This window comes from Ovis aries, chromosome 1 (assembly GCF_016772045.2).
Source record: "Ovis aries strain OAR_USU_Benz2616 breed Rambouillet chromosome 1, ARS-UI_Ramb_v3.0, whole genome shotgun sequence".
NCBI classification, from domain to species: Eukaryota; Metazoa; Chordata; class Mammalia; order Artiodactyla; family Bovidae; genus Ovis; species Ovis aries.
The window spans coordinates 3,556,493-3,581,138 of record NC_056054.1 but is presented as its reverse complement, the minus strand read 5'-3'; the positions used below and the strand labels follow the sequence as shown (position 1 = coordinate 3,581,138).

At 52.5% G+C, this 24,646-nt stretch overlaps 1 protein-coding gene across 39 annotated transcripts in view; it reads left to right on the top strand.

Moving 5' to 3' along the window:
• The first annotated feature begins 7,729 nt into the window (after nt 1-7,729).
• The window catches only part of LRRFIP1 (LRR binding FLII interacting protein 1), a 159,357-nt gene continuing 142,440 nt past the window's right edge, over nt 7,730-24,646 (top strand). For 38 of the 39 annotated variants that reach the window (XM_060399092.1, XM_060399079.1, XM_042244631.1 and 35 more), the window contains exon 1: nt 7,730-7,897. In XM_060399092.1, the coding sequence (XP_060255075.1) occupies nt 7,802-7,897 (96 nt within the window). In that variant the 5' untranslated portion in view covers nt 7,730-7,801. The remainder of the gene's footprint in view (nt 7,898-24,646) is intronic. The other variant, XM_042244676.2, reaches the window with a different exon arrangement.

Genomic DNA, 24,646 nt, shown 5'->3' with positions numbered 1-24,646 from the left:
GGAGTTTCAGTCCGCGCTCACCTCCTTCAGGACTCATACACGGATTCTGCATAAGTTAGGATGCAGACCTTGAGGCTCCACTTTCTCTACATCCCGTTTTCTGGAATCTCCTCCTCACTTGCCAGGTGTACTTGCAGTCTCAGACCCTACCACCTATTCCCAGTCCAATAACTCTTGAATTCCATTCCCAGCGCACCTTGAGGACTGGGGAATGTCCTCCGGGAAAGAAGATATCTCCTCTTTTACTTCCCTTAATTCAAAGGTTGTGTCCATTCCAGACTGTATCTTCTTTTATTACTCATGAGTGGGCAATTTTTTTGAGGTTTGTAATTGCTGTTGACAGGAGGATTTGTTTGATGTAAGCTTCCCCTCCATCCCTAGAAGTGAAAAGTCCTCTGTAACTTATTTTTAAAACCAACCGAGTTAATAGTTAATAAATCTGATATGAGGGAAAAAACGATATTATAGCCAGTCAGTGAGTATTGGTAGCATTTCTCTTGCACAAGGAAAAAGAAAAAGAAGAAAATTGTTCTTCACATCCTATTTTACATATTTTCACCAAATGAAAGGACTCTACTTAGTCAAGCCACAGACATTTTTTAAACACCCATGGGCTCATGATCCTGAGTAGGATTCTCTGGGGGATGAAATGCAATCTTGGTTTTGAGGTATCAGGAGAGAGCTGCTGAGAGCTGACTGAGGGGACCGGCTGAGGAGCTGGCTCTGTGTGCAAGAGGACAGCGACCCTCAGCTTTTCTCTCAGGAGACAAACATGGCATATAATTATCCCAAAGGTGACATCCTCCTGCCGACAACACCTGATTTGTGCAAAATTCCTGCCATTCAGTAAGAGCTTTTGTTATTGTTCAGTCGCCAAGTCGTGTCCAACTCTCTGCAACCCCATGGACTGCAGTACTCCCTGTCCCTCACTATCTCCCAGAGTTTGTCCAGGTTACTGTCCAGGGCGTTGGTGATGCCGTCCAACCATCTCATCCTCTGTCACCCTCTTTCCCTTCTTCCTTCAGTCTTTCCCAGTATCAGGGTCTTTTCCAATAAGTTGGCTGTTCACAATATTGTTGCCAATAATTTCACGAATTTCAGCATTTTAACTGTCACTAATCGCAAATCATCAGTAGCTAACTCATTTGACATCCACTGGGTCCCTCCAGAATTGCTGCAGTTGCCACAGTGGAGCCTTTCTTGAGTCTGGAGTGTGCAACACAATAAAGTGTAGTTTGCACGGTTATTCTGGCTTTGGTGGTTAGAAGGCCTCAAATGGGGGCAGCCCTGAATGGGAACTCAGAGGGCCCGTGGATGGACTTCAAAGTATCATGCTATAAAACTGTGCTAAGATTTCCTACTTAAATGTCTTTTTCTTTCTTTCTTTCTTTCTTTTTTTTTTTTTTGGTGGGAGAGAGGAATCCAGCCTTCATCAGATTTTCAAAGGAGTTCACAGTCTCCCCAAATTTAAGAATTATTGATCCTAGAAAGCAGACTTTTTCCTGTGAACTCAATCACCAAGTATTTTTAAATATCCCCCAAATTTTATTTACTTATCTGCAAATTATGTTCATATATAGTCATCTATTAACATACAAGGGCACAATAACCACTTAAAATGAGGTCAGTCATTAATAACAGGAAATTTAATTCATGTTTCAAATTATTTAGTATGATTATTAATTGCTCCCCTTGTATCTAACAGCCTGACATTGAGGAAAATGAAGAGCCCCTCCAAATTAGGAATATGTCTCTTGTTCTTTTGTTTGCTTGTGATTTAAGGGAATTACTTTTTTGAGAAGCTTTTAAATTCTTGAAAGCCATTTGTCCACTTTTGAGTTTTAGTTGAAACTAGATTATGTAAACCATAAATCCATTTAATCTTGTATCAATGTGTTCTGAAAATGATCTAATGAGAGACAGGGCCCTCAGAATACATTGTGACATAACCTACAACCACTTACAGTGACGTTATAGATCAAATACTAACATTTGATATATAACACTCTTATTTTTAGTTTAAAATACATGTTAATAGAAGTTCTAGTATGTTCTTCCTGTACCCAGTTATCTCTGCACCCCACCCTGGAGACTCCAGGCCAGGAGATCCTGCAAGCCATTCACAGGTGTGACAAGGTGAAGCAGTTACAAATCATTGTGGAGTCAGCAAAGATGTGGAAGGGGAATAGACTCAATCAGAGATGAAGGATAAGATAGATTTAAACATCCAACATGATTCCAAAGTTTTAACTCCAAGAGACATAGAAAAATAACTGCACGTGTTGCTATCCTGGGAGAGAAGAGGCATTTTAGAATGGCAAAACTGGGTTGGGTGGAGGATCCATCCGTTCGCTACTTTGAGATGCTGAACGAGGCAACTGACAAAGGCCATCGGGCCATCGGGCCATCGGACCATCGGAGACGTTAGCCTCTCAGGCATGGCAGAGACACTGACCTCAGCCAGCCCCGCTCTGGGCATGATTTTGCCTCTGTGTTCCGCCCACTGCCTTTCAAGCCATCCCTGTGAAGGGCTGTGATCCTCCCCAGCCTTCCTCCAGCTGTAATCCAAGTGAGCTTTACCCATCCTCTGTTAATTGGAAGAGCAAGACTGGAACTTCCCAGTCTTGCTTCCCAGGTGACGCTAGTGGTAAAGAACCTGCCTGCAATTTAGGAGATGTAAAAGACGTGGGTTCTATCCCTGGGTTGGGAAGATCCCCTGGAGAAGGAAATGGCAACCCACCCCAGCATTCTTGCCTGGAAAATTCCATGGACAGAGGAGCCTGGCGGGCTATAGTCCGTGGGGTCACAAAGAGTCAGACACGACTGAGCACGCTGCAACAAACAGCAAGACTGGAACACGAGTGAATGATGTTTGAAGCACAGAGAAGGCCTTCTCAGTGGACCCAAGTGAGTGGCGTAGCATCTCTGTCTCCTGCTCAGAAATAACCTCGCATGGGTAGTGTAGTCACCTGGAACAGGAAAAAGGCCACGTGGGAAGGGGCTTCATAGTGCCAGGGGCAGTCTTCCAGGTAGAAGCAGCTTCATGGACAACCTTGCAGGAGCGGCTGAGGGTCCAGAGCAAAGAGAAAGCCACAGCTCCTTGGTGAGCCATGGCTCAGGATGGACGGAGTCTTGTGGGTTTCTGTATCTCTCAAGGGGCACCCCAAGAACAGGGGGTACCCACAAAGCTATCCAATGCCCTTGCCCATCCCCTCACGCCTCAGCAGAGGCAGATTCATCCCAGATCCAGGCCCTTTGGGGACAGGAGCTCAAGGACCACTTATTGACTGCTGTGTGTCAAGCCCTGAAATACCTGTTACATGGATTGCCTGCTCCCAGACAAGGCAGGTGTCATTCACAGGCCAGAACTGGTCCCCAAGGGAGAAGCAGTCAGTTGCAGAGCACATCACCAAAGAAGGAGGAAGCACATGGACAGTGGTCCAGGACGTCATGACCTCATGGGACCATGTGAGGACTAGCAACCTTGGTCCCAATGATTCCCAAGAAGCGGCCCTTTCCCAGATGAGGGTGGTTGATGGAGGAGAGGTGGCAGACAGAATTCACCGCAGTGTCTGGACTGAACTATTCAGAAATACCTCCAGGCAGTCCCTGAGGCAGCGAGTCCTCCTGTCTCTGGAAAAAACCCAATTGGGACAGTCAGGAGGGGGCTCGGAACCTGTACTCAGTCCCCACTTTCAGCCAGATGCTCTCATTATGATTGAAGCAGTGAAACATCCAGTCCCCAGTGAGGGCAGACAGCTGAGCAAGATAAGGTCAGCACAGAAGAATTTCAGTGCTGGCATACAGAGCGGCCTGACATCCTGATGAAGACGGCTGAGGGAAGCAGGAGCAGCCTTGAAGAGCTGGAAAGACTTCTTCAAGAAGGGAGCTGTTGGGGACTTCCCTGGTGGTCCAGGAGTTAAGACCACGTACTTTCCCTGCAGGGGACACAGGTCTGATCCCTGGTTGGGGAACTGAGATCCCAATATGCCATGCAGCATGGCAAAAAGAAAAACACTTTTAATTTCTTAAAAGTTAAATAAAATTATAAGTTAAAATTTTTAATTAAAAGATTACAATAAAACAAAGGAGATGTTGGAGCTTGGATGTGTCGTTGGATGAGCAGTTCGGGTGTCTTGGGTAAGTCCCAAAAGAACAGTGGCTCTGTCTGAGTCCTAGGTGGGTCTGCCCCAGCCTCTGGCACAGCACCTGCTGGGCAGCAGGTGTGGGTGAGTGAGTGAGGGAAGCCATGGGCACCAGCCTGAGCAAAGACAGAGCCTTCACAAGGCATCAGGCGCTGGGGGAGCAGTGAGCCTCCAGCAGGACTGAAGAGAGACCTAGGGATGCTCTTCCACCCGGACAGCGTCATCTAAGGACTCTGGGGCCCTAAGCGGTATAAAGTGTGATGTAGGAAACTCAGTCCACAGACACTTGCCCAGTCCCTCCACTGTGACAAGCAGATGCAAGCTCCTGGAGTACAACAAGGGACGAGGTCACTGCCCCTCTGCCCTGCTGACCTACCCCACGGCAGTCCACTAGGATATCCTGAGCACCGGCACCTCCTGGGTCGCTACCGCACCGTCCTCCCACTGCGATAAACCTCCAGCACCTTTCCCGGCCACTGCCGGGTCCCCTTTCTGTCCCCTCTTCCAGCCAACCCCCAGGCTACTTCCTAAGAGCCTAAACCTACCTGGACACATCACTTGGTCAGAAACATACCAAACTGCTAACTATACTTATCCCTGAAGGGGAGGGGGTCAGGAATCACAGGTGACTTGAGGGTGGGCCTGCCCTCCCTTCTTCCCTTGAGCGTTAAAGTTCTCTCCACAGCCCAGAATAGTGGTAACTTTTGGACCCTGCGTTTCTACCAGCACATTTCTTCTTTCCTAATCCAATACTGACAGGTAGTTGGGTCTTTACCCTGAGTGAGAAGGCAATGGCTTTGTAAATCTTATCTGATCCTCCAGGTTATTTTGTTTTTAAAATTGAAGTACAGTTGATACACGGTGTATAGAATAGTTGATATGCATGTTCAGTCCCGCAGTTGTGTCTGACACTTTGCGACCCCATGGACTACAGCCCACAGGCTCCTCTCTTCATGGGATTTCCCAGGCAAGAATACTGGAGCAGGTTGCCATTTCCTCCTCCAGAGGATCTTCCCAACCCAGATATGGAATCCGAGTCACTTGTGTCTCCTGCATCGGCAGGGCAAATCCTATGCCACCGTGCCACCTGCTAAGTGCCAAATAAACTCTAGTTGTGTTAGTTGCTCAATGGTGTGTGGCTCTTTGTGATGCCATGGACTATAGCCTTCAGGTTCCTCTGGCCACGGAATTCTCCAGGCAAGAATGCTGGACTGGGTTACCATTCCCTTCTCCAGGGGATCTTCCTGACCCAGGAATCGAACACGGGTTTCCTGCACTGCAGGCAGATTCTTTACCTTCTGAGCTACTAGGGAAGCCCATAAATAAACTATGCTGCTGCTGCTGCTGCTGCTAAGTCGCTTCAGTCGTGTCCGACTCTGGGCAACCCCATAGACAGCAGCCCACCAGGCTCCCCGATCCCTGGGATTCTCCAGGCAAGAACACTGGAGTGGGTTGCCATTTCCTTCTCCAATGCAGGAAAGTGAAAAGTGATCTGAGTTATTTTTAAACCCACCTTTAGAGTGTGGAAGGTAAAGCTCAGATAGAGTCATTCCTTTTTCAACATCTGCTTCCTGAGAATAGCTGATCTGTCAGGTCTTTTCCTAGAAGCTGGGGACACAGGAATGAAGTGATAGGTCCCAGAAAACATGCCCCTGAAAAAGGAAGCACCATCAACACAGGGTTTCTGAATGTCTCTACAGCTCGGCGGAGGGGGTGGGATGGGGGGTTGGTGGTGGCCAGTTCCTGCAGCCTGGTAGACTAGAGCCAGAGCTGAACGCCTTGCTTATTTAACTTATATGCAGAGTACATCATGTGAAATGCCGGGCTGGATGAAGCACAAGCTGGAATCAAGATTGCCGGGAGAAATATCAATAACCTCAGATGTGCAGATGACACCACCCTTATGGCAGAAAGCAAAGAAGAACTAAAGAGCCTCTTGAGCCTCTTGATGAAGGTGAAAGAGGAGAGTGAAAAAGTTGGCTTAAAGCTCAACATTCAGAAAACTAAGATCATGGCATCCGGTCCATCACTTCATGGCAAATAGACAGGGAAACTGTGACAAAATTTATTTTGGGGGGCTCCAAAATCCATGCAAATGGTGACTGCAGCCATGAAATTAAAAGACTCTTACTCCTTGGAAGAAAAGTTAGGACCAACCTAGACAGCACAATAAAAAGCAGAGACATTACTTTGCCGACAAAAGTCCATCTAGTCAAGCTATGGTTTTTCCAGTAGTCATGTATGGATGTGAGAGCTGGACTATAAAGAAAGCTGAGTGCCGAAAAATAGATGCTTTTGAACTGTGGTGTTGGAGAAGATTCTTGAGGGTCCCTTGGACTGCAAGGAGATCCAACCAATCCATCCTAAAGAAAATCAGTCCTGAATATTCACTGGAGAACTGATGCTGAAGCTGAAACTCCAATGCAAAGAACTGACTCATTGGAAAAGACCCTGATGCTGGGAAAGATTGAAGGCAGGAGAAGGGGATGACAGAGGAGATGGTTGGGTGGCATCACCAACTCAATGGACATGAGTCTGAGTAAACTCCAGTGGTTGGCAATGGACAGGAAGGCCTTGTGTGCTGCAGTCCATGGGGTCGCAAGGAGTCAGACATGACTGAGTGACTGAACTGAACTGAGACCTGACTGCATCTGTGAGGTCAGACCTCATCTCACCTGGGGTGCAGGTTTGAACCAGAACCCTACACCCACCCTTTAGTACGAACCCTTTTCTGCAACCCAATCACTTCGAGTCCTCCCCTGTCCTCGCTGGGGTCCAGACTCAAGGGGTAGCGCCTGCGCTGGGGAGGTCAGCCCAGGATTGCTAGGGAAGTCCACCCTCCAGGGCTCCCCACCGGGCCAACCGGAAACCCTGGGGGCTCCAGGCATCTCCGGCTCCGCCTCCTTTGTCTGAATTCTCTGCCGTGGCTTGTTCCCAGTCCGCACCAAGGACCCGAGCCCCCATCACCCCCGCCCCCTCTGGCGCCCACAAGCTCCCCACCCCGAGCCATCCCAGGCCTCCTGCCATTTTCCTGTTCACTGTCCCGTCGTCCCCACGCCCCCATCTCGGCCTCCCACTGGAATCCCCAGCCCTCTTAGTCTCAGTGTCCCTGCACCTCCGCCTTGCTTTCACTCCCCCAGTCCCCTTGCCCCACGCATCCTCATGCCGCTGCCCTGACTCCCAGCCTTCCCAAACTTCCCGCATCTCCACGCGCACGGTCCCCAGGCGTCCCCCGCGCCCCCAGCCCCCAGCGCCCAGATCCCTGGCCCCTGGAGTCCCAGCGCATCTGGCTCCCGGGTCCCTCTCCGGCGCATCCCCGCAGCCCGGGTCCCGTGCCCCTCTCCCCGGGGATCCCCAGACTCCAGCCCCCCGCGCCCGGGTCCCCATCTGGCGCGCCCCGGCCCCCGCGTCCCCCCACCCCCACCCCGCTTCAGGCTCCCCAGCCCCTGCCCCCCGCGTCCCCGCAGTCCCGCAGCCCCGGCCCCCGCGTCCCCCGCCCCGGGCGTCCGCAGCCCCTGTCCCCGCGTCCCCGCGTCCCCGGCCCGCGCCCGCTGACGCCATGACGCCGGCGGAGGGCGGGGCGCAGCGGGGCCGGGCGGCCGGAGGGGCGCGGGCGGCGGAGCCGGGGTCCCGCGGCGCAGCGGGCGGCGCGGCCGATGGACATGGGCACGCAGGGCTCGGGGCGCAAGCGGCTCCCCAACCGGGAGCGGCTGACGGCGGAGGACGACGCGCTGAACCAGATCGCGCGCGAGGTGAGCGCGGGGCGCGGGCGCAGCGGGGCGCGGGCGCCGGGCTCCCCCGCGGCTGTCGGGCGTCCGTCCGCCGGCTCGGCGGGCGGGGCGCGGGCCGGGCCGGCACCTCGGCGGGCCGGGCGCGGGTCCTCCTTCGCGGGGACGGGCAGGCGACGCCGAGCCCTCCCCCCAGGCCCCCGGCCCGCCCGGCCGCCGCGCCCTCGCCGAGCGGGACTGGGGGGCCGCCCCCCTGCGCACCGTGGCCTCGGGCCGGCCTGGTGGGGGGCGAGCGCCCGACTAGGTTGTGCGCCGCATCGTGGGGGTGACGCAGGCCCGACCCCCGGAGGCCTGCGGACAGTCCCTGGAGGCCACATGGCCCTGGCGAAATGACCCGGCTCCTGTGTGTGACCCGCTGTCGCCTCGATTGTCACACAGGGCGCCTCTGGGGCGCGAACCGGGGTCTCCCTGGATCTCGTTTCTGGACCGAGGCTTAGAGCGGGCCCAGGCACGCTGAGAGGTTCTCATCAAAGTTTCCAGGGCAGAGTTTATTATAACGATTGATGATGAACTTGAAGTGTGCAAATTAACGGAGCCCCGCTAGGGTGACTTTTACAAACGCTTTTTCCTCCCACAAGAATTCAACCTTTGGGCTAAACAAACCGCAGGGTAAAGATGCCAGGGAGACGGGGGCAGCAGGTTCCCTGGGAAGGGGTGAGATTCCTGGGGCCTACAGGGGACAGAGCTTGGCTTGTCATGTCACAGGACACCTTTGTACGCCTTCTGGATTGCCTAGCCAGTGGGCTCACTGTAGACAGGGCCCCCTCCCCATCCACTCTCTTCCAAGTGTTGGAGTGTGATGGAGAGGCTGTCTACATGTCATTATCATCACGTGGAAAAACCTCCAGGCGGTGTAGACGGTGGTGTCTGGTTGCCTCACTCAGCTATTTATGGAGGCCTGCTCTAGTACCACTTCTTAGATGGCTGGCTTTTATGGACTCGTGGCTGTCGCTCAGTATTTGTTGAATATTGAATGAATAAAAGCATTTATTTTTCTCCATGTGGGAAGAAACTGGGCTTTCCAGGAAAACCCCTATTCATCTCTTAAAACCTACGGTAGATTTGTGTCCCGTGTGGGACCTCCCCCATCAGCCCAGGCTAATGTCTCCCTGCCTGCACTTGGGTTCCTCTAGCTTTTGCTCCCTACACCTGCCGTGCTGGTCACGTGGCCTCAGCCATATCTGTTCACCTATCCGACCCCCATGGAAGGCGGCCACCAAGCAGGCACCGTCTTACTCATTTCACATCCCCAGGGATCAACACAGAGCCGGGCGCATAGTGAGTGCTGCTAAGTCTCTGTTATATCGCCTAAAAAACAGAAGGGGTACGAGGCACTTACAGTACATGTGGCTAAATATAGGTGCTTGCTAAATGTAGCAGCTTGAACATAATCCCCACCCCTGTGAAGACGGTCATGTAAGTAAGTGTTTAAACATAAAACCAAACAGGTGTTCTCCGAGAGGCCTGAGGTGACACGATCCGTGGGCCTTGTCTTTCCAGCAGTGGTTGCGGACAGAGGAAGGAGATTGAGGGTCCCCAAGTCCCCCTCGCGTGTGCTGGGTTTTATTAAAACAGACTGAAAGGAAAGGCCGAGGGATGCTCCTGGCAGGAGAGCCTTGAGGTGCAGAGTAACCGGGAACCCACTGGCCTGCCTCCCAGCCTGGGGACACAGTTGGCAGCGACAAATTCAGACACAGGCGTCAGACCCAGGACTGGAGCTACACACAACTCCTCTGTGCTGTCTGTGACAGCAGGCTGTGCTATCCTAGTCAGCCCCTTCCCGGTCTCTGTTTTTCTCATCTTTAAAATGAGGAGAAGACCTCCCCTGAGGCTGTCAGGAGTAATGAAAGTGAGCAGCAGACGTCAAGTGAGTCACTGGCTAGATGTAAGGACTACAGGCGTGCGCATCGTCCCAATAACCCCGGCCATGTGGCTGCTCTGAGTGCTGAGTGGCAGCTATCTGTCATGTTGGAAGGAGCCAGTGCAAATACATTTTACTGCAAAATGAATTCTGTCTCCCAGCTGTGAAAATTAGAATCACTATTCAAATGGCAAATATCTATTCACCATGGAGTTCTAGAGAGTTCTTATAAAAATCAACAAAATTATCTTAAAGTTTCATATGATATGAATACTTTCTCATTTGCTAATTGACTCAGCAGATACATGCTGCTCTTTCTGAAGCCCTGTCCTAGGGAGACTGGGATTCAGGGATGGACTTAAAGAGTATCTGGGGTCTGACTTAGAGCATGACAATAAAAGAAGGCAGGAAGAGATCTGAGATTAGAAGGATATTGGGCCCTGGAGGTTTGGAAATGAGAGAGTTAGCAATTCATCGATGAGACTAAGAATAGCAATCAGAGGCGGCTCCCTGGAGGAAGTGGCATTTTGAGTTATTCTTGAAGAAACCCTGACCTGGACTGGCCTCCACGAGGGGAAATGTTCTGGCTGGAGGACAGACTCTCTGGGCAGCGTCCCCAGGGCGGTGGCCCCTGGTCTCCACAGCGTCTCTGCAGCCGGCTCTGCTGGGCACCTCTGCAGGTGGCCTCGTCCTCAGGCTGTCTTGCTTTGGCAGACACTGCCCCCCTGAACCCACATGCCCCGTCTCTTCTGGTGGCTCTGTCCTGAGAGCTAGAAGCATCTTCCCTGACAAATCTTGCAAGTCTCCCCCGCCGCTCCTGAGCCAAGCTCTCTGACCAGGATAGTGGACTCCGTGGCATGGGGGCAGGGCAGGGGAGGTTACCCTCCTGGAAATGGCAAATAGGGGGACGTGGCCTCCCCTGAAGCTCTTGGGGACATGAAGGGGTCCTGAAGGAAAAAATCAAGAGGCCTCAGGAACGTGGCAGGGGGTGGGGCAGGCTTGGGTCAGGCAGGCCCCCAGGAATGTGCACTCAGAGGATAAGTGGAGAATTCCAGGCTGCGATGATGGAGTTGGGCGGGGACCAGGAGCAATGGGGAAGGGGAGGCGGGGAGCGGGGGCAGGACCATGGTGGAGAGCCGGCTGCACCCCCCTCAATGGCTTCAGACTCTCTTTGTGGAGGAACGGGAAGCAGGGACCCAGTGGAAGCTCTGCTTTTATGTTTCCGCAGTTCCTTTATGGTCTCACTCTGGGCAAGTTGATAGTAAATGGAGCTGTAACTTGAAAACGCTGCAGATGCCTTTGCAGGAGTGGCTTATTTCTCGCTGTCCGAGGTGGGATTCAGGCAAGGTGTTGTCAGGAAGAAGGTCCAGTAAGCTTGAGACCTTGAGACGCTGGAGCAGCATGTCTCTCACCCCCAGGAGGGGTGTCTGAAAGCAGAGGTGTTTTTCTCTCCCACCGCCTTGAGCGTTCTGCTCAGGATTCTGGGAGCGTCCAAACCTCTCATCCCATGCTCCGCTGGGACTGCCAGCGTGTTCTCTCGGAACACCCGGCCGTTTGCATTTCCAGTACGAGGAAGTCGGCTCTACAGGCTGCAGGAGACCGGCCCTTGGGTGAGCTCACCGTCCAGTGAACGCTGGTGGGGTTTCCTTCCTCTCTCACAGCGCAGTGACCCCCACCACTGTGGCCTCCTCTCCAAGGTGGTCTCGCTGGGACGCTGCCCTCGGGGTACCCCCCAGGGTGCCTCCCAGGTTCCCCCCTATTGACCCCTGACCTGTGAGTGCAGCTGTTCTGGGTTCATGACCCCTCCCCTTCACTAGAGAAGCGCCCATGGCCCCATGAGGATCACCCTTCAGCGAGGGGGTTAAGACCTCGCACCCCAGGGGCAGCGACTGACCCAGGGGAGTGAGGACACAGGAAGCCCCACCCCACCCGCTTGCCTCCTGAAGGAACTGACAAAGGGGTACAGGTCACCCTCCAGGGCCCCTGAGGGAGGGCCCGAGGGCAGGCTCCACTGAGGCCACCTCCCTCCCCCCAGCCCCTCACCGCCCCCCACTGACAGTGCTCCCTGGACTGAACACTCACCTCCAAACCCCAGCCCCGGGCTCCGCTTCTGGGCACCCAGCTTAGGACAGCCTCCATGCCTCGCTCTGGGTGGTCCCACAAATTCAAGACGGTCTGTCCTAAAGCCCCTGGTCACTTGCTGTCCTCCCACCCCTCATCCTTCCCAAATAGCCCCAGAGATCACCCTGTCCTGAAGGCCCCTGACTGCTTTTCTGGTCCAGCCTTGAGGCCATTCGAGGGCCCAGTCTGGGCGTGGGCCTCTGCAGAGTTGCCCCGAAGTCTGGTTCCGTTGGACCCCCGCTTCCCCTTCTTCCGGCTCTCGGCAGGCAGGTCTGGCTCCTCTGGAGTCAGAGGTGAGCCCGGACGGCACGATGCAGGCTGCTGGTGTCCAGGCATGGCCTGTGCCCTCGGGTGAGGTCACGCGGGGGCGGCGTCTACAACATGGGCTTCCTGCAGCTGGTTTCCCTCCGTTTGAACCATCACCCTCACTCATTTCTCCCCAACGAGTTTGCTTGTCTGAGGCTGGCCGGTGGATGCAGACTGTTTGGACCGGAGGGTGAAATCTTTCCAGTGTGGCCAGCGGTTTGGGACTGCGGTGGTGTCAGAGCCCCTCCTTCCAGGGTGGGAAGAGGTGAGGGCCTTCAGACACCCCCACCCCCAGTTCTAACACAGCCACCGTGGGGTGACCCCGGGCCCCGCCCCGGCTCGTCGTCTTGAGACACACGCACACATCTTGGTGCATCAGTAACAAGCATTAGGAACATGACAAGACGAGCCTTCCGAGTGGATGTGTGTCCTGGTCTGAGCCGTCAGGGGAATGGCCCGCACCCTGCCTGTGACCTGGGGCTGATTCCCGACAAGATGGCTCTGGATTGGGGGTGGGCAGTCCTGCTGGGCTCCCATGATCTGTGGGCCCCGCCCCACGGCTATTTCTGTCAGAGGGCCAGCTGTCTCCCTGTCCCTTTTCTGGGCGACTCTGTGATGACTCACGGGTTTAGTAGTCGGGGCTGTGAATGCGTGTGGAGGACCTCAAGCGTCTGTTCCATAGAGTGACCGTCAGGGACCTGGGTTCTCATTGAGTCTGTCACCTGCTAACCTTGTCAGGGTTCAGGAGGGACAAGGGGGAGAGGTGGCGACTGAGGGTACTTTTAAGGTCTGAGGTGTGTCAGGGACTCCCAGAAGCTTCTCCCCTGTAAGTGTATGCCATCCCATCGGAAGAGTTTAGAGCATCCCTGTTGGACATGGAGAAACCACTCTGAGATGCTCGGCGACTTGTCTGAGGTCATCTAGTAACTCAGAGGTGCCGGGTCATCGTCCTGGCTGTTTCCTGGATCAGAGTCTTGGCTCCACGCAAGGCCCTATTCCAGGCGGTGCCCTGCAGTTAAGCTGACTTGCTTCCCATCTCAGGCACTGTCGTCCTCAACTGCCCTCTGAACCATCAGGCTTAACATTGCATGAAAGAACCTCATATTCTTCTCTCCCTTACTGTTTCTCCTCCTCCTCTTTTTTTTTTTTTCATGCTTTCATCTTTAAAAATTAGTTTTATGTCATTAAAGTAATGCTTGTTTTCACCCTGGTCCGATAGTCTCAGGCCATTCTCCACACTACAGCTGGGTGGTCCTTTGAAAACATGTCAGATTGTGTCATAATGGCTTTTCATATCCCTCAGTAAAAGCCAAGCTCTTAATGGCCTTTGTTGTTGTTCATTCAACAACCCCATGGATGGGAGCACCCAGGCTCTTCTGTCCTCCACTGTCTCCCAGAACTTGCTCAAACTCATGTCCATTGAGTCAGTGATGCCATCCAACCGTCTCATCCTCTGTCGCCCCCTTCTCCTCCTGCCTTCAATCTTTCCCAGCATCAGGATCTTTTCCAATGAGTCAGCTCTTCACATCAGGCGGCCAGAATATTGGAGCTTCACCTTCAGCAACAGTCCTTCCAATGAGTGTTCAAAGCTGATTTCCTTTAGGATGGACTGGTTAACGGCCTTATAAGACCCTAATGACCTGGTAATGGGCTCCCCATTTGTAAGTAATATACATGTGCACTATTCATTGATTATTCAACTGTAGACACCATGTGCTGGCCTCCTGATTGGAGGAGGAGCACTTGGATCTGTGGGTCTATCTCAGGTTCACTCCCCCGCCTTCTCTCCCCTCTTCTTCACGTCATAGTGACATTGTACTTATAGATTCATAGATGATCGTGAGCAGAACAATAGACTGGGTAAGAGTGTGGGGGCCCGAGTCTGTTTTCCTTTTTCCTGGGTTCAGTTCCCGATCCTTCCACTTACTCCATGACCTCAGGCAAGTTCCTTAACCACTTTGTGACTTTGTGTCTCCGTTCCCTCATCTGTAAGATGGGAACATTTCAAGAGTATGCTTCTTCCCGGGTTTCATGGGGGTAAATGAAGTATTTCATGAAAAGACCTCAGAAGGATGACCAACACATGCTCAGCAAACACCAGTGGTGATGATGACGTAGTGTGATAGTGTCAACTGCAGAGCCAACAAGTATACGATAATGTTTTTCTTTATACAACTTTCTGCTGTTTTTGGAGTTCATTATTTCCTTTTTTTCCCCAATTGCTCATCTCTTTGCATATCTCTCATGCCTAATTTCTCACAAGCTTTTGAGTAGAAACCTCCGTAATATTGTTTTCTATGTGATTAAATGAATCTATCAATTCCGCTTTGTTCCCTCCTGGAAATCTGCCCCCGAGACCTCTGTCCAGTCTGCGCTGAGTGCTCTCGGGGCTGGTGCCAGCTGCCCTTCCCTTTGCTGCGTCTCCGTTGCTGTCGTTGCAGCCATGCATGCTGGATTCTCTACTGCCTTCTTTCCTGAGCTACTAACTCATTTTGTTGGAACACACCCTTCAGTAGCTTTCTCAGAGAGAACGCCTTTTCTAAGCGCTTGCATGTCTGATAATGTCTTTATTGTACCCTCACACTTGATAGTTCAGCTGAGTATAGAGTTCTAGGTTAGAATTTCTTCTTTTCTGAAGAACGACAGAGATTTCTATATATACTTTGAAATTATTTCCAGTGTGTATTGTTAACTGAAGAAAAGCAATGTGCAGAAAATGAAGATAGCATGCCATCACTCAGGTGAGGAAGTCTGTGACTTGCCTGCATTTGCATAAGGAAACACTGGCAGAAAGTACAGTAAAAGCAACGTGGAGATGTCAGTGGAAATGTAGATTTGTTAGGTGTAACTTTATGCTCTTTTGATATTTGAACCCTGTGACTGTATTATTTTTATGTAAAATTCTCTCTTTATTTTTGGCTCTGCCGGGTCTTCCCTGCTGCATGGCCTTTTCTGTAGTCGTGGCAAGCCGGGACGACTCTCTAGTTGCAACATGCAGACTTCTGATTGCAGTGGCTTCTCTTGGTGCGGAGCTAGGGCTCTAGGCACGCGGCTTCAGTGCCTGTGGTGCACGGGCATAGTTGCTCCACGGCGTGTGGAATCTTCCCGATCAGGGATCGAACTCGTGTCTCCTGTATTAGCAGGTGGACTCTTTACCACTGAGCCACCAGGGAAGCTCTGTATTACCTATTTAATAAAATAAAATAATAAATGCCAAAAATGTATAATTACCTGTTTCCTACCATAATTTTGAAGACATTTTTTTTCCATTTTATTCTAGCTTCCAGGATTGCTCTGCTCATTTTGATGCCTTACATATTCTCAGTATCTTGTGTAACATCTATTTTTACAGTCCAAAAGCTTTCAGGATCCCCTCTTGATTCTCAGTATTCTGGATTTTATTTTTACATTGATTCAATCTGGAAATGTATATCCTAAAATTCTGGGATATTTTCTGAAGAATTTCCCCTTCCCACCATTTGCTCTGTTCTTTTAAAGAAACTCCTGTTGTTAGAAGTAACTTCCTTTTTCCTCTCATTTTCTAGCTTTTTGTATTTTGGTGATACGCTATGGCTAATTACTCAGCTTTGTCTTCCACTCCTTCCACTAAACTTATTTGTCCTATATTTCATTTCTAAGAGTATTCGTTTGTTTGTTTTGGTTCTGTGGCCCATTTTTATAGCATCCTTTTTGAGCCACTAATGCAGTACCTTTTTCTGTCATTCTGAGGAGTATTCATTTTGGTTTTCTGATTTCCCCTGAAAATTGCTTTTGTTCCCTGTGTGATGGTCTATCCCTTTCCATCCTTTGTGTGATTTGGCCTCTGTCTTTAACCTTGGAGCGCTTCCCAGAGGTGTGGTGATCCTTGGATCCATGCGTGTATGAGGATGAAGCACTAAAACCTGTGAGACAATTTGAGGGAAGGCTCGGAGGGCTTCCCAGGCGGCACTAGTGGTAAAGAGTCCGCCTGCCAGTGCAGGAGACGTGGGAGAAGGAAGTGGCAGCCCTCTCCAGCATTCTGGCCTGGAGAATCCAGAGGAGGAGAGCCACGGAGGAGGCTGGTGGGCAGCAGTCTATGAGATCGCCAAGAGTCAGACATAGCTGAGTACATTGGAGGGTAAATACCACAAGATTCGGCCAGGACACCTGGGGTGCAGTGGGGTGGCGGAGGTGTTGGCACCAGACACTGAGTAGCTCCTCAGGGCACCGGCACACAGTCAGGATTTGAACCTGAGTCCCCCTGTCTTCAAGGCCAGCACCTTGACCACAGGCTCACTTTTCAGAGGAAATGCTGCTTAATGCAAACAAACCAAGCCTCTCTAATTTGGTTACCTAGAGATGGAGTTTTGTTTTTGATGAAGGGGGTAGAAGAAATTGAGAAGAAAGTTGAAAAATAATCTGAGACTTATACCAAGGAAGAGGTTATGTCCACACAGCCCAAACTAGAGAACTAGTCACGGCAGTGTGCTTTTACTCAGAGTGGAGTAAATGTCAAATTAGCTGAGCAAACAGAGAACGTTGTTTTAAAAAATAAGATTTTCATAGCTTCAGGCATCAAGAGGAATTCATTTGTTGGTTCGGAAAATTCTCTAAGATCTCAGAGATACTTTCCATAAAACAAATAGAAAATACCTGGAGAGGTTAGGTAGGCAGAATGTGATATGGTCTTGGCAGTGGGTGAGCCCCTGGATCAGCAAGAGCCAGAGCCAGAGCCGTCCAGTGCCTCCCCGGCAGATTAAGTTGCCATGTCCCCACCCACTCCTTGGCTCAGGGGAGCGAATGAAAAATACCCCAGTGGTCACAGTAGTGTTTCAGCAAGCAGAAACCAGGAGATCTAAACTTGTTCGTTCGGCTTTTAACCTCCCTCACATAAGTTTATCCATTTTTCCACCCTTACCCTTGGTTGATTTTTATTTCTTATCTTCTTTTGTGATGTCTGTTGTTGTTGTGCTTTTTAATGTGCTATCTAGGTTGGCCGTAGCATTTCTTCCAAGGAGCAAGAGTCTTCTGATTTCATGGCTGCATGCTGTGATTTTGGAGGCCAAGAAAATAGGTCTCTCACTGTTTCCATTGTTTCCCCATCTATTTGGCGTGAAGTGATGGGACCAGATGCCATGATCTTAGTTTTTTGAATGTTGAGCTTTAAGCCAACTTTTTTACTCTCCTCTTTCACTTTCATCAAGAGGCTCTTTAGTTCTTCGCTTTCTGCCATAAGGGCAATGTCATCTGCATATCTGAGGTTATTGATATTTCTTCCAGCAATCTTGATTCCAGCTTGTGCTTCATCCAGCACTGTGGTGTTGGAGAAGACTCTTGAGAGTCCCTTGAACTGCATGGAGACCAAACCATCAATCCTAAAGGAAATCAGTCCTGAATATTCATTGGAAGGACTGATGCTGAAGCTGAAACTCCAATACTTTGACCACCCTATACGAAGAGCCAACTTTTTGGAAAAGACCCTGATGCTGCGAAAGATTGAAGGCAGGAGGAGAAGGGGACGACAGAGGATGAGATGGTTGGATGGCATCACCAACTCTATGGACATGAGTTTGAGCAAGCTCCGGGAGTTGGTGATGGACAGGGAGGCCTGACGTGCTACAGTCCATGGGGTTGCAAAGAGTCAGACACACCTGAGCAACTGAACTGAACTGAACTTGTTGTGCAGTTGCTAAGTCATGTCCGACTCTTTGTGACCCCATGGACTGCAGCATGCCAGGCTCCGCTGTCCTTCACTATCTCCTGGAGTTTACTCAAATTCATATCTATTGAGTCAGTTATTCTCTCTAACCATTTCAGGCACATGAGAATATGCGGACTTTTCCAAGTTGACACTGGGAGAGATGGAATTTACGTGTTGATTGAACAACTAACATGACCCCACCCTGGATGCCCTAAAATATAGCTTGAAGTCACCCCTGAAACCCTCAGAGCAGAGCTGGCCAGTAGGACTTTCTGTGATGATGGAGATGCTCTGTGTCTATGCTGCGTTACTGTCAAGCACTTGAAATGCAGCTAGTAGCTAGTTCAGCTAAGGAACTGCATTTTAATTCATAGTTCATTTTACTTCCTTTAAATATAAATAGACACCCCTGGTTGGTGGCTACTGTATTGGACAGCACAGCTCTTGAGCAATGATTTATTCTTTGTTGAAATCTGCTGTCCTGGAGGTGTGTTCTCTATTGCAGAAGCTGTTGATTCTCATCAGGAGAGGGGTGACAGGTGGACAGGCCTGGCGTCCCGCAGGCCGGAAGTGAGTCCAGCCCAGGGAGAACGTGCCGGGCAGTGGGAGAAGCACAGTCCGCCTTTTGAAGTCGTGTGTCCAGAGGCAAGTTAGTGTGTCCGAGTCTCCTTCCCTCTGTCTGTAACAGAGGGACAGCGTTTTCCATGTGGTTGTGGTGATGAGTGGAGCTTCCCTGGTGTCCCAGTGGTGAAGAATCCACCCGCCAGGGCAGGAAGCAGGAGACTCAGGTTCAATTCCTGGATCAAGAAGATCCCCTAGAGGAGGAAATGGCAGCCCACTCCAGTGTTCTTGCCTGAAGAATCCCATGGACAGAGGAGCCTGGCGGGCTACAGTCCATGGGGTCGCAAAGAGCTGGACACGACTGAGCGACTGAGCGTGCACCTGGTAATGAGTCCTGCTGGGAAATGGAGAGCTTCTGCTGGAGGCAGGAAGTACGTGATGGTTCTGGTGGGCACCTGGGTACCTGGCGGGTGCTAACTGGATAGTGGTTATTTTCTCCCTCCTGCCAGCTGAGTTCCTCTCCACCAAGGGACAGCAACACTGCTGGACTGGCCAGGATGTGCCCCAGGCATCACTGATGCAGAGACAGGGCTGATTGGCAGGTGGGTTCTTTACCACTGAGCCACCCTCCCTCATAAGATGAGGGCTGAAATGAGAGACCAGGATCAAGATAAGGAAAGAGAGTGGCCTACAGGAAAAGTGTGAGAAAAATACAGGAGAGACGATCTCCTGTGTGTTGTGGGGGAAGCAGACAGCCCTTGGCTCTGGGTCAGTGAACTCAGAGGAAAAGCCCTCACCGCTGCCCCTTTAAATACGCCAACCCCATAAACTTTGTTTAGTATCAGAACCCCGTGTGCTCTCTCATAGTTTAGAGCTTGTGTTCAGTTCTTTGGCCTTGAGATGGAAGGGTCCCTCTGCTTTTGATCGTTTTTTGCTTCTTGGCCTTGAACTGAAGAACCAGGAATAAGATGCCATCAGATTTTTCAAGCCTCTTTACTGTCAGGCAGCCAAGCCCTGGTGTCGGGCCTCTGGTTAACCTCCCAGAGATGACGGCCCACTTCAGCCAGGCCATGTCCCGCGCCATTTATCTTTGGGTTTATCTGACCTCTCAGAAGCTACTAAGTTACCTGCCTATTTTTAACCTGTGTCTGGAGCCAGCTCTGGAATGAAGTGGCCACATGAGCCGCGATGAGGTGGTGACCACACAGCCTTCCATATCTTCACTCCACTTTCTCGGGCTTTTCCTCTTACTTTTGTGTCGGGGTTTGTCAGCCTCGGGATTACTGACATTGGGCCTGATGCGGGGGTCAGGGGAGGGTTTCTGGACATAGAGGAATGTTTAGCAGCATCCCTGGCTTCCACCCGGGAATGATGACCACAAGGGCCCCAGGGGGCAGAACGGCCCGTGGAGAACCACTGTATATTTCCTGTCTCTGCTGGCTGTGTACCTTAGCTCTGGACCATACGCCTCGTCTCCAGAAACCTGGTTCCTTTGCTCTCACCTCTGATTGGTGGCTGCAGCTGCTCCCCAGGAGGGCAGAAAGCACCAGCTGACCAAACCACATGGTCCTGGGAGTTTTCCCAATGAAACCTCCTGGAAGTTACTTGGAGGGGCCTGCCTACTCTGGAAAGCTGTGCTGGAGCTGTTCTAGGAGTAGCCGTGCAGACTCAGGAAGTTGGGAGGTTCACAGCAAATTCGATGAGCCTTTGCTGAGTGCTAGGGGGCCCTTGAGTCAATGGTGGGGTGCGAGGGGAGTGGGGAGAGGCTAAGGGGGGCTGGAATGGACCCTGAGAGGCAGGTACAGCAATAACTCTGGCTGCCTCCACGGAAGGTAGGCTGGCACGAAGGTGGGGGCTGGCGAGAGGTGGTCTTTTGTGTTACATCCTACTGGACAGAGTGTCTCCTTTCTGCCCACTGGAGACACCCTTTGCCCTCTGGATGTGCTTGAGGGCAGCCAGGCCAACATCAGGCCCAGTTCAGCAGGACCGCAGAGCAGAGCTGCAGGCCACCAGGCCGTGTCTGCCTGTCTTTCTCTCTGGGAAAAGCCCCAGGCCCACGGCTCAGATGCACTCCAGGGACAGCAGAGACGAGGTGGCATTGTCCACGCGGTCACCACGGTGAGCGCTGCAGAGAGTCGGCTCTGCCTCGGGGGCAGGGGCACTGCAGGGCTGACCTTCCCAGCCAGCCGGGGTCCTGTCCCCCCAGCCCGCAGGCTCTGCCCAGAGCCCTCCGGCTCCACGCTGGGGATTCAGCAAGAGATGAAGACAGAGAGGTGCTGCTGGATGCTGCCCGGACACAGCTAAGCAAAGCCACCTGTGACCCCCACCCCTGAGGGGGCAATCTCCTTACAGCCACCCACCCTCCCGGACAAGGGAAGCAGCCTGGGATAGCACCGGTCCAGTAAGTGGCCGGGCCTGGGGTGACACTGCTGCTTGACTTGATGTCCCCAAAAGGGCAGGGACAGGACAGTGTATCTGGCCAAGGGAGAGAGCCTAAGCTGCCGCCTTGTCCTTTTAGAGTCAGGAGGCCTCCGTGGCTGGGTGTGACCCTAGCACGCCTGCCAGCATCACTGCTCACTCGAAATCCCAGGTGTTTTGTGGGCAGGGAGGACCCTCCCCAACTTCAGCGTCAGCAGCGGGGGCGGTGCTGGCAGCCCATTAATATTCCAGATCCCCAGGGAGGCCCGCCCCCCAGATCAGGAGGAGGCTGGGTGAAGCCGGGTGGCCAGCACACTTCCACAGTGCTAAAACTGTCCCTGTGTCTCCCAAGAGGCACAGCTGCTTTTGTCATTTGTCGCTGAACTTCCTAAAACAGATGACCAGTCCTGGGCCTTGTGAGGACCCCTCTGTGTGCCGGGGTCTTTGCTTGTCTCGTTCTTTAGGAACTTCTGTGCAGCCCCTGTCTCCCTGTTCTTCCAGGGCGAGAACCGGGAGAATCAGCCAACCCAAGGGCTCACCGCCCCTGCCTGTCCAGGGCCTTGCTTCCCTCTGGATTCCCTGGGGCCCAGAGGCCTGTGAGTCACCCCGGAGGCTGCAGAGACGAGGCAGAGACGAGGCAGGAAGTGACCATTAGCCGTGGGGATGCTCTCTGTTCTGTCGTATTGCCCTCCGAGCTTTAGAGCTCCGTCTTCTGTTTTAATGTACAGTTTCCAAAGAAAAACACAGACGTACAGCATCCCTCTCATGCTTAGAAAATTCAGCTTTAAGATTCCTTTCACTTAGACTTTTGCTTGGTGAACAGTGCCACAGTTTTCTTCTATTTTTTTTTTTTATCTTTCCTAAACATCTTTTCCAACTTTCCCTAAACGTGATGAGGCAGATAATAAATTACCCTGAATGCCGGGTACCGTGGGCGGGTTGCCGTGCAGTTTGGTGTTGTGTCCAACACTAGCCAACCGCCTGCTTTTCAAATATGATTAAATATAGAAAAATACAGCAGGTGAAAAGCACAACGCACATAACACGCATCGCGTGCTGTGCGGTTACAGTTCACTCTGCTGCTCTCTGTCCAGCCTTTCAAATGTTGGATCCTGTCGGGTGAGGACGCGCCTGGCCTGTTGGTGGGTGTCACGGGCATCCTTTAGAGGGTCGTCATGCCCCCTATCTCAGGCCCTGGCCGAGTTCCTTGGTAGATGGTCCATTTCTTCCAGTATAAGCTGGCCCAGCCCTGCTGCCCCCTGAATCTGGGATGAGGATCGTTCACTGTTCTTGCAGCTCCAGGGCCTGGGTGGTAGGGTGAGGACGTGGTGTTGGGAGGACTCAGGAGAAGACACCTGTTGGTGGCCGGGGTCTGGGCTTCCCTCCGACCTCACCCTCCCGGAGGTCACTTCCTCTGGGAGGCCATGGGCCTCATGTCTCCCACCCCCAGGCCAGCTCCTCCCGTCCCCGAAGCTGTGGGCCGGCTGCTGCCTCTTGTCTCCGCCCTCTCTGCCCCCACAACCCCGGCAGGCTGTGTGCTCTCCTGTCTGGGGGCTGTGCCACGTCCAGTGCCAGGGAGACCCATGCACCGGGCACACGGGAGGCCCTCACAGACCACCTGGTGACTGAATGCAGCTCAAAGCATAAGCCAGCGTTCCTCTTCAGGTGGCTGGGGACTAGTATCCTCCGATTAAAAGGAAAGCCTTTGAATGTGGTGGTTTTCTTCCAAGGAGTTTCAACTGCCTTTACTACACACAGTGGGTTTCTTGGACGCACATTCTACGTCCTGACAACCTCCGCAGGCGCCAGCATAGGTCAGAAGCTGGAGTCGCTCTGTCCGTGTGCTGGCAGCGTCATCGGCATTCATCGGTGAGGAATCGGCACCCCAGAACCACACTCAGCTCTGCCCCCGAGGCCAGGTCCGTGTTAGCTCGTTTCCGGCTCTTTTTGTCCACCGTTAGTGTGGCGGACAGCGTTGTGGGCAATGCGCTTGTCCTCCTAATTCCTGTGCTTAGGGACATGAGATCATCTCTAGGAGCCCTGCAGAGAAGGTGCGCGCGGGACGTCGGGATCAGGAGACCCGGCTCTGAGTCCCCAGGGCACCATCTCCAGGCTTCGCCACTTTGCACACGCCACCCAGCCTGTCTGAGCCCGGCTGTGCCCACCTGTAAGGTGAGGTGATAACTGTGGGGTGAGCACCAGGTGAGGGCCTCTGGACAGAGCGCCCCTGCCCTCCATCGGGCATCAGGTCTCCTCATGCACAGATGCCCTGAAACCGGGTCAGGGGTCACGGGGCCCCTGCCACCCACATTAGATGAGATGCGGACTGAGACAAGCCTGGCTCCTGTCCCCAGCTCCAGGCACTGCTCCAGGCTGCCTGCTGGGGAAGTGGGAGGCATGGGGGGGGAGCGGCGGTGGGGGCGTGCATGCGGGGTGTGCCTGGGACGAGTTCCCCTCGGCTTCGGCCTCCTTAACTACTGTAAGGAGGGATGACCCCCCACCCGCCAGCCTCACAGGGTTCACGTGAGGCCCAGGTGGGAACACATGTGAGCGCGTGCTCACAAGCCTTCAAGGGCTCTGCACACGTAAGATGGTGGTATTACTGTCAGAAAAGTTGGAAATAATTCTTAACACCTGGGTGTCTCAGGCTGTCTTGTAGCTGCTCCCGGGGCTGGGAGCGGAGTGCTCACTGGCAAGAGTGGTGCGTTTCTCTTCACGTGGGGCCCTGTCTCTTTTTCATTTTTTTAATGTCACTGGAGTGTAGTTGATGTACAGGGTTGTGTGACTGTCTCTTGTGGTGGTGATGTTGCTTTCTTCTAAGATTGGAGGAGGAAGCCCTGCACGCCTGGCGTGTCCATCAGGAAAGAAGCAGGGTGGAGGTTGGGCGGGAAGTGCAGGAGCCGTGGCCCAGAAGTGGCCCCCACGCAGCCCTGGTCTGGCCTTGGAGGCCTCTGCTCCTTTCAGGTCTGTTGGGAGGGGAGGAGGAAATGGACCAGAGTCGCTATCACCATGACAACCACAGACCGCCCCCCCCCCGCCCAGCTCTGGCTCAGGGAGGGGTGTCAGAGGGGCCGGTGAGGGCGCCCTCCTAACCTTTTCTAGTCTCTCTTGAAATCTCTGTCTGCCTTGATTCCCTGCAGCCTGGCCCTGCATGCCGTCTGCATAGAACAGGAGGGAAGTAAGTGATAGAAGATCTGATCTCATATAAGGAAGCAGCCCCTGTTCTCTGCACACGTGTGTGCTGTCAATTACACAGTGTTACTGACTCAAGCCTTGTCTCCAGGTCAAAGGAGGGCGCTGGACTCTTAGACCTTTATTTGGATTTTGCAGTAAATGAGATCCTTTTGGCTTTGTGGCCTCTTTGACATTTTGCAGAATCACCTGTACAGCAAACCGGCAAAAACCACCAGTCCTCATGGGGTGGAGTCAAGTCAGCCTGTCACCCCAACGAGTTCTGGTCCCTCAGAGAGGGATGTTCACAGAGCTTCTCTGAAACAGTAGCTGTTAAGTTACTCAAACTGACTCTGAGTATACAAAGCACACTGGGCTGGAATTGAAGGTGGTGAGTAGCATCTTAGATCACTGGTTCTCAAAATGTGGCCTCCAGACACAGTATCCACACACCTTGAACTCTTCAGCAATGCTGGTTTTCAGTCCACCCACCCAACTGAATCAGAGCCTTGGGGTGGGGCCCAGCCTCTTGTCCTGAAAGCCATCCCGGTGGTTCGGATACACTCTGAAGTTTGAGAAGCTCTGCCTTAGACTA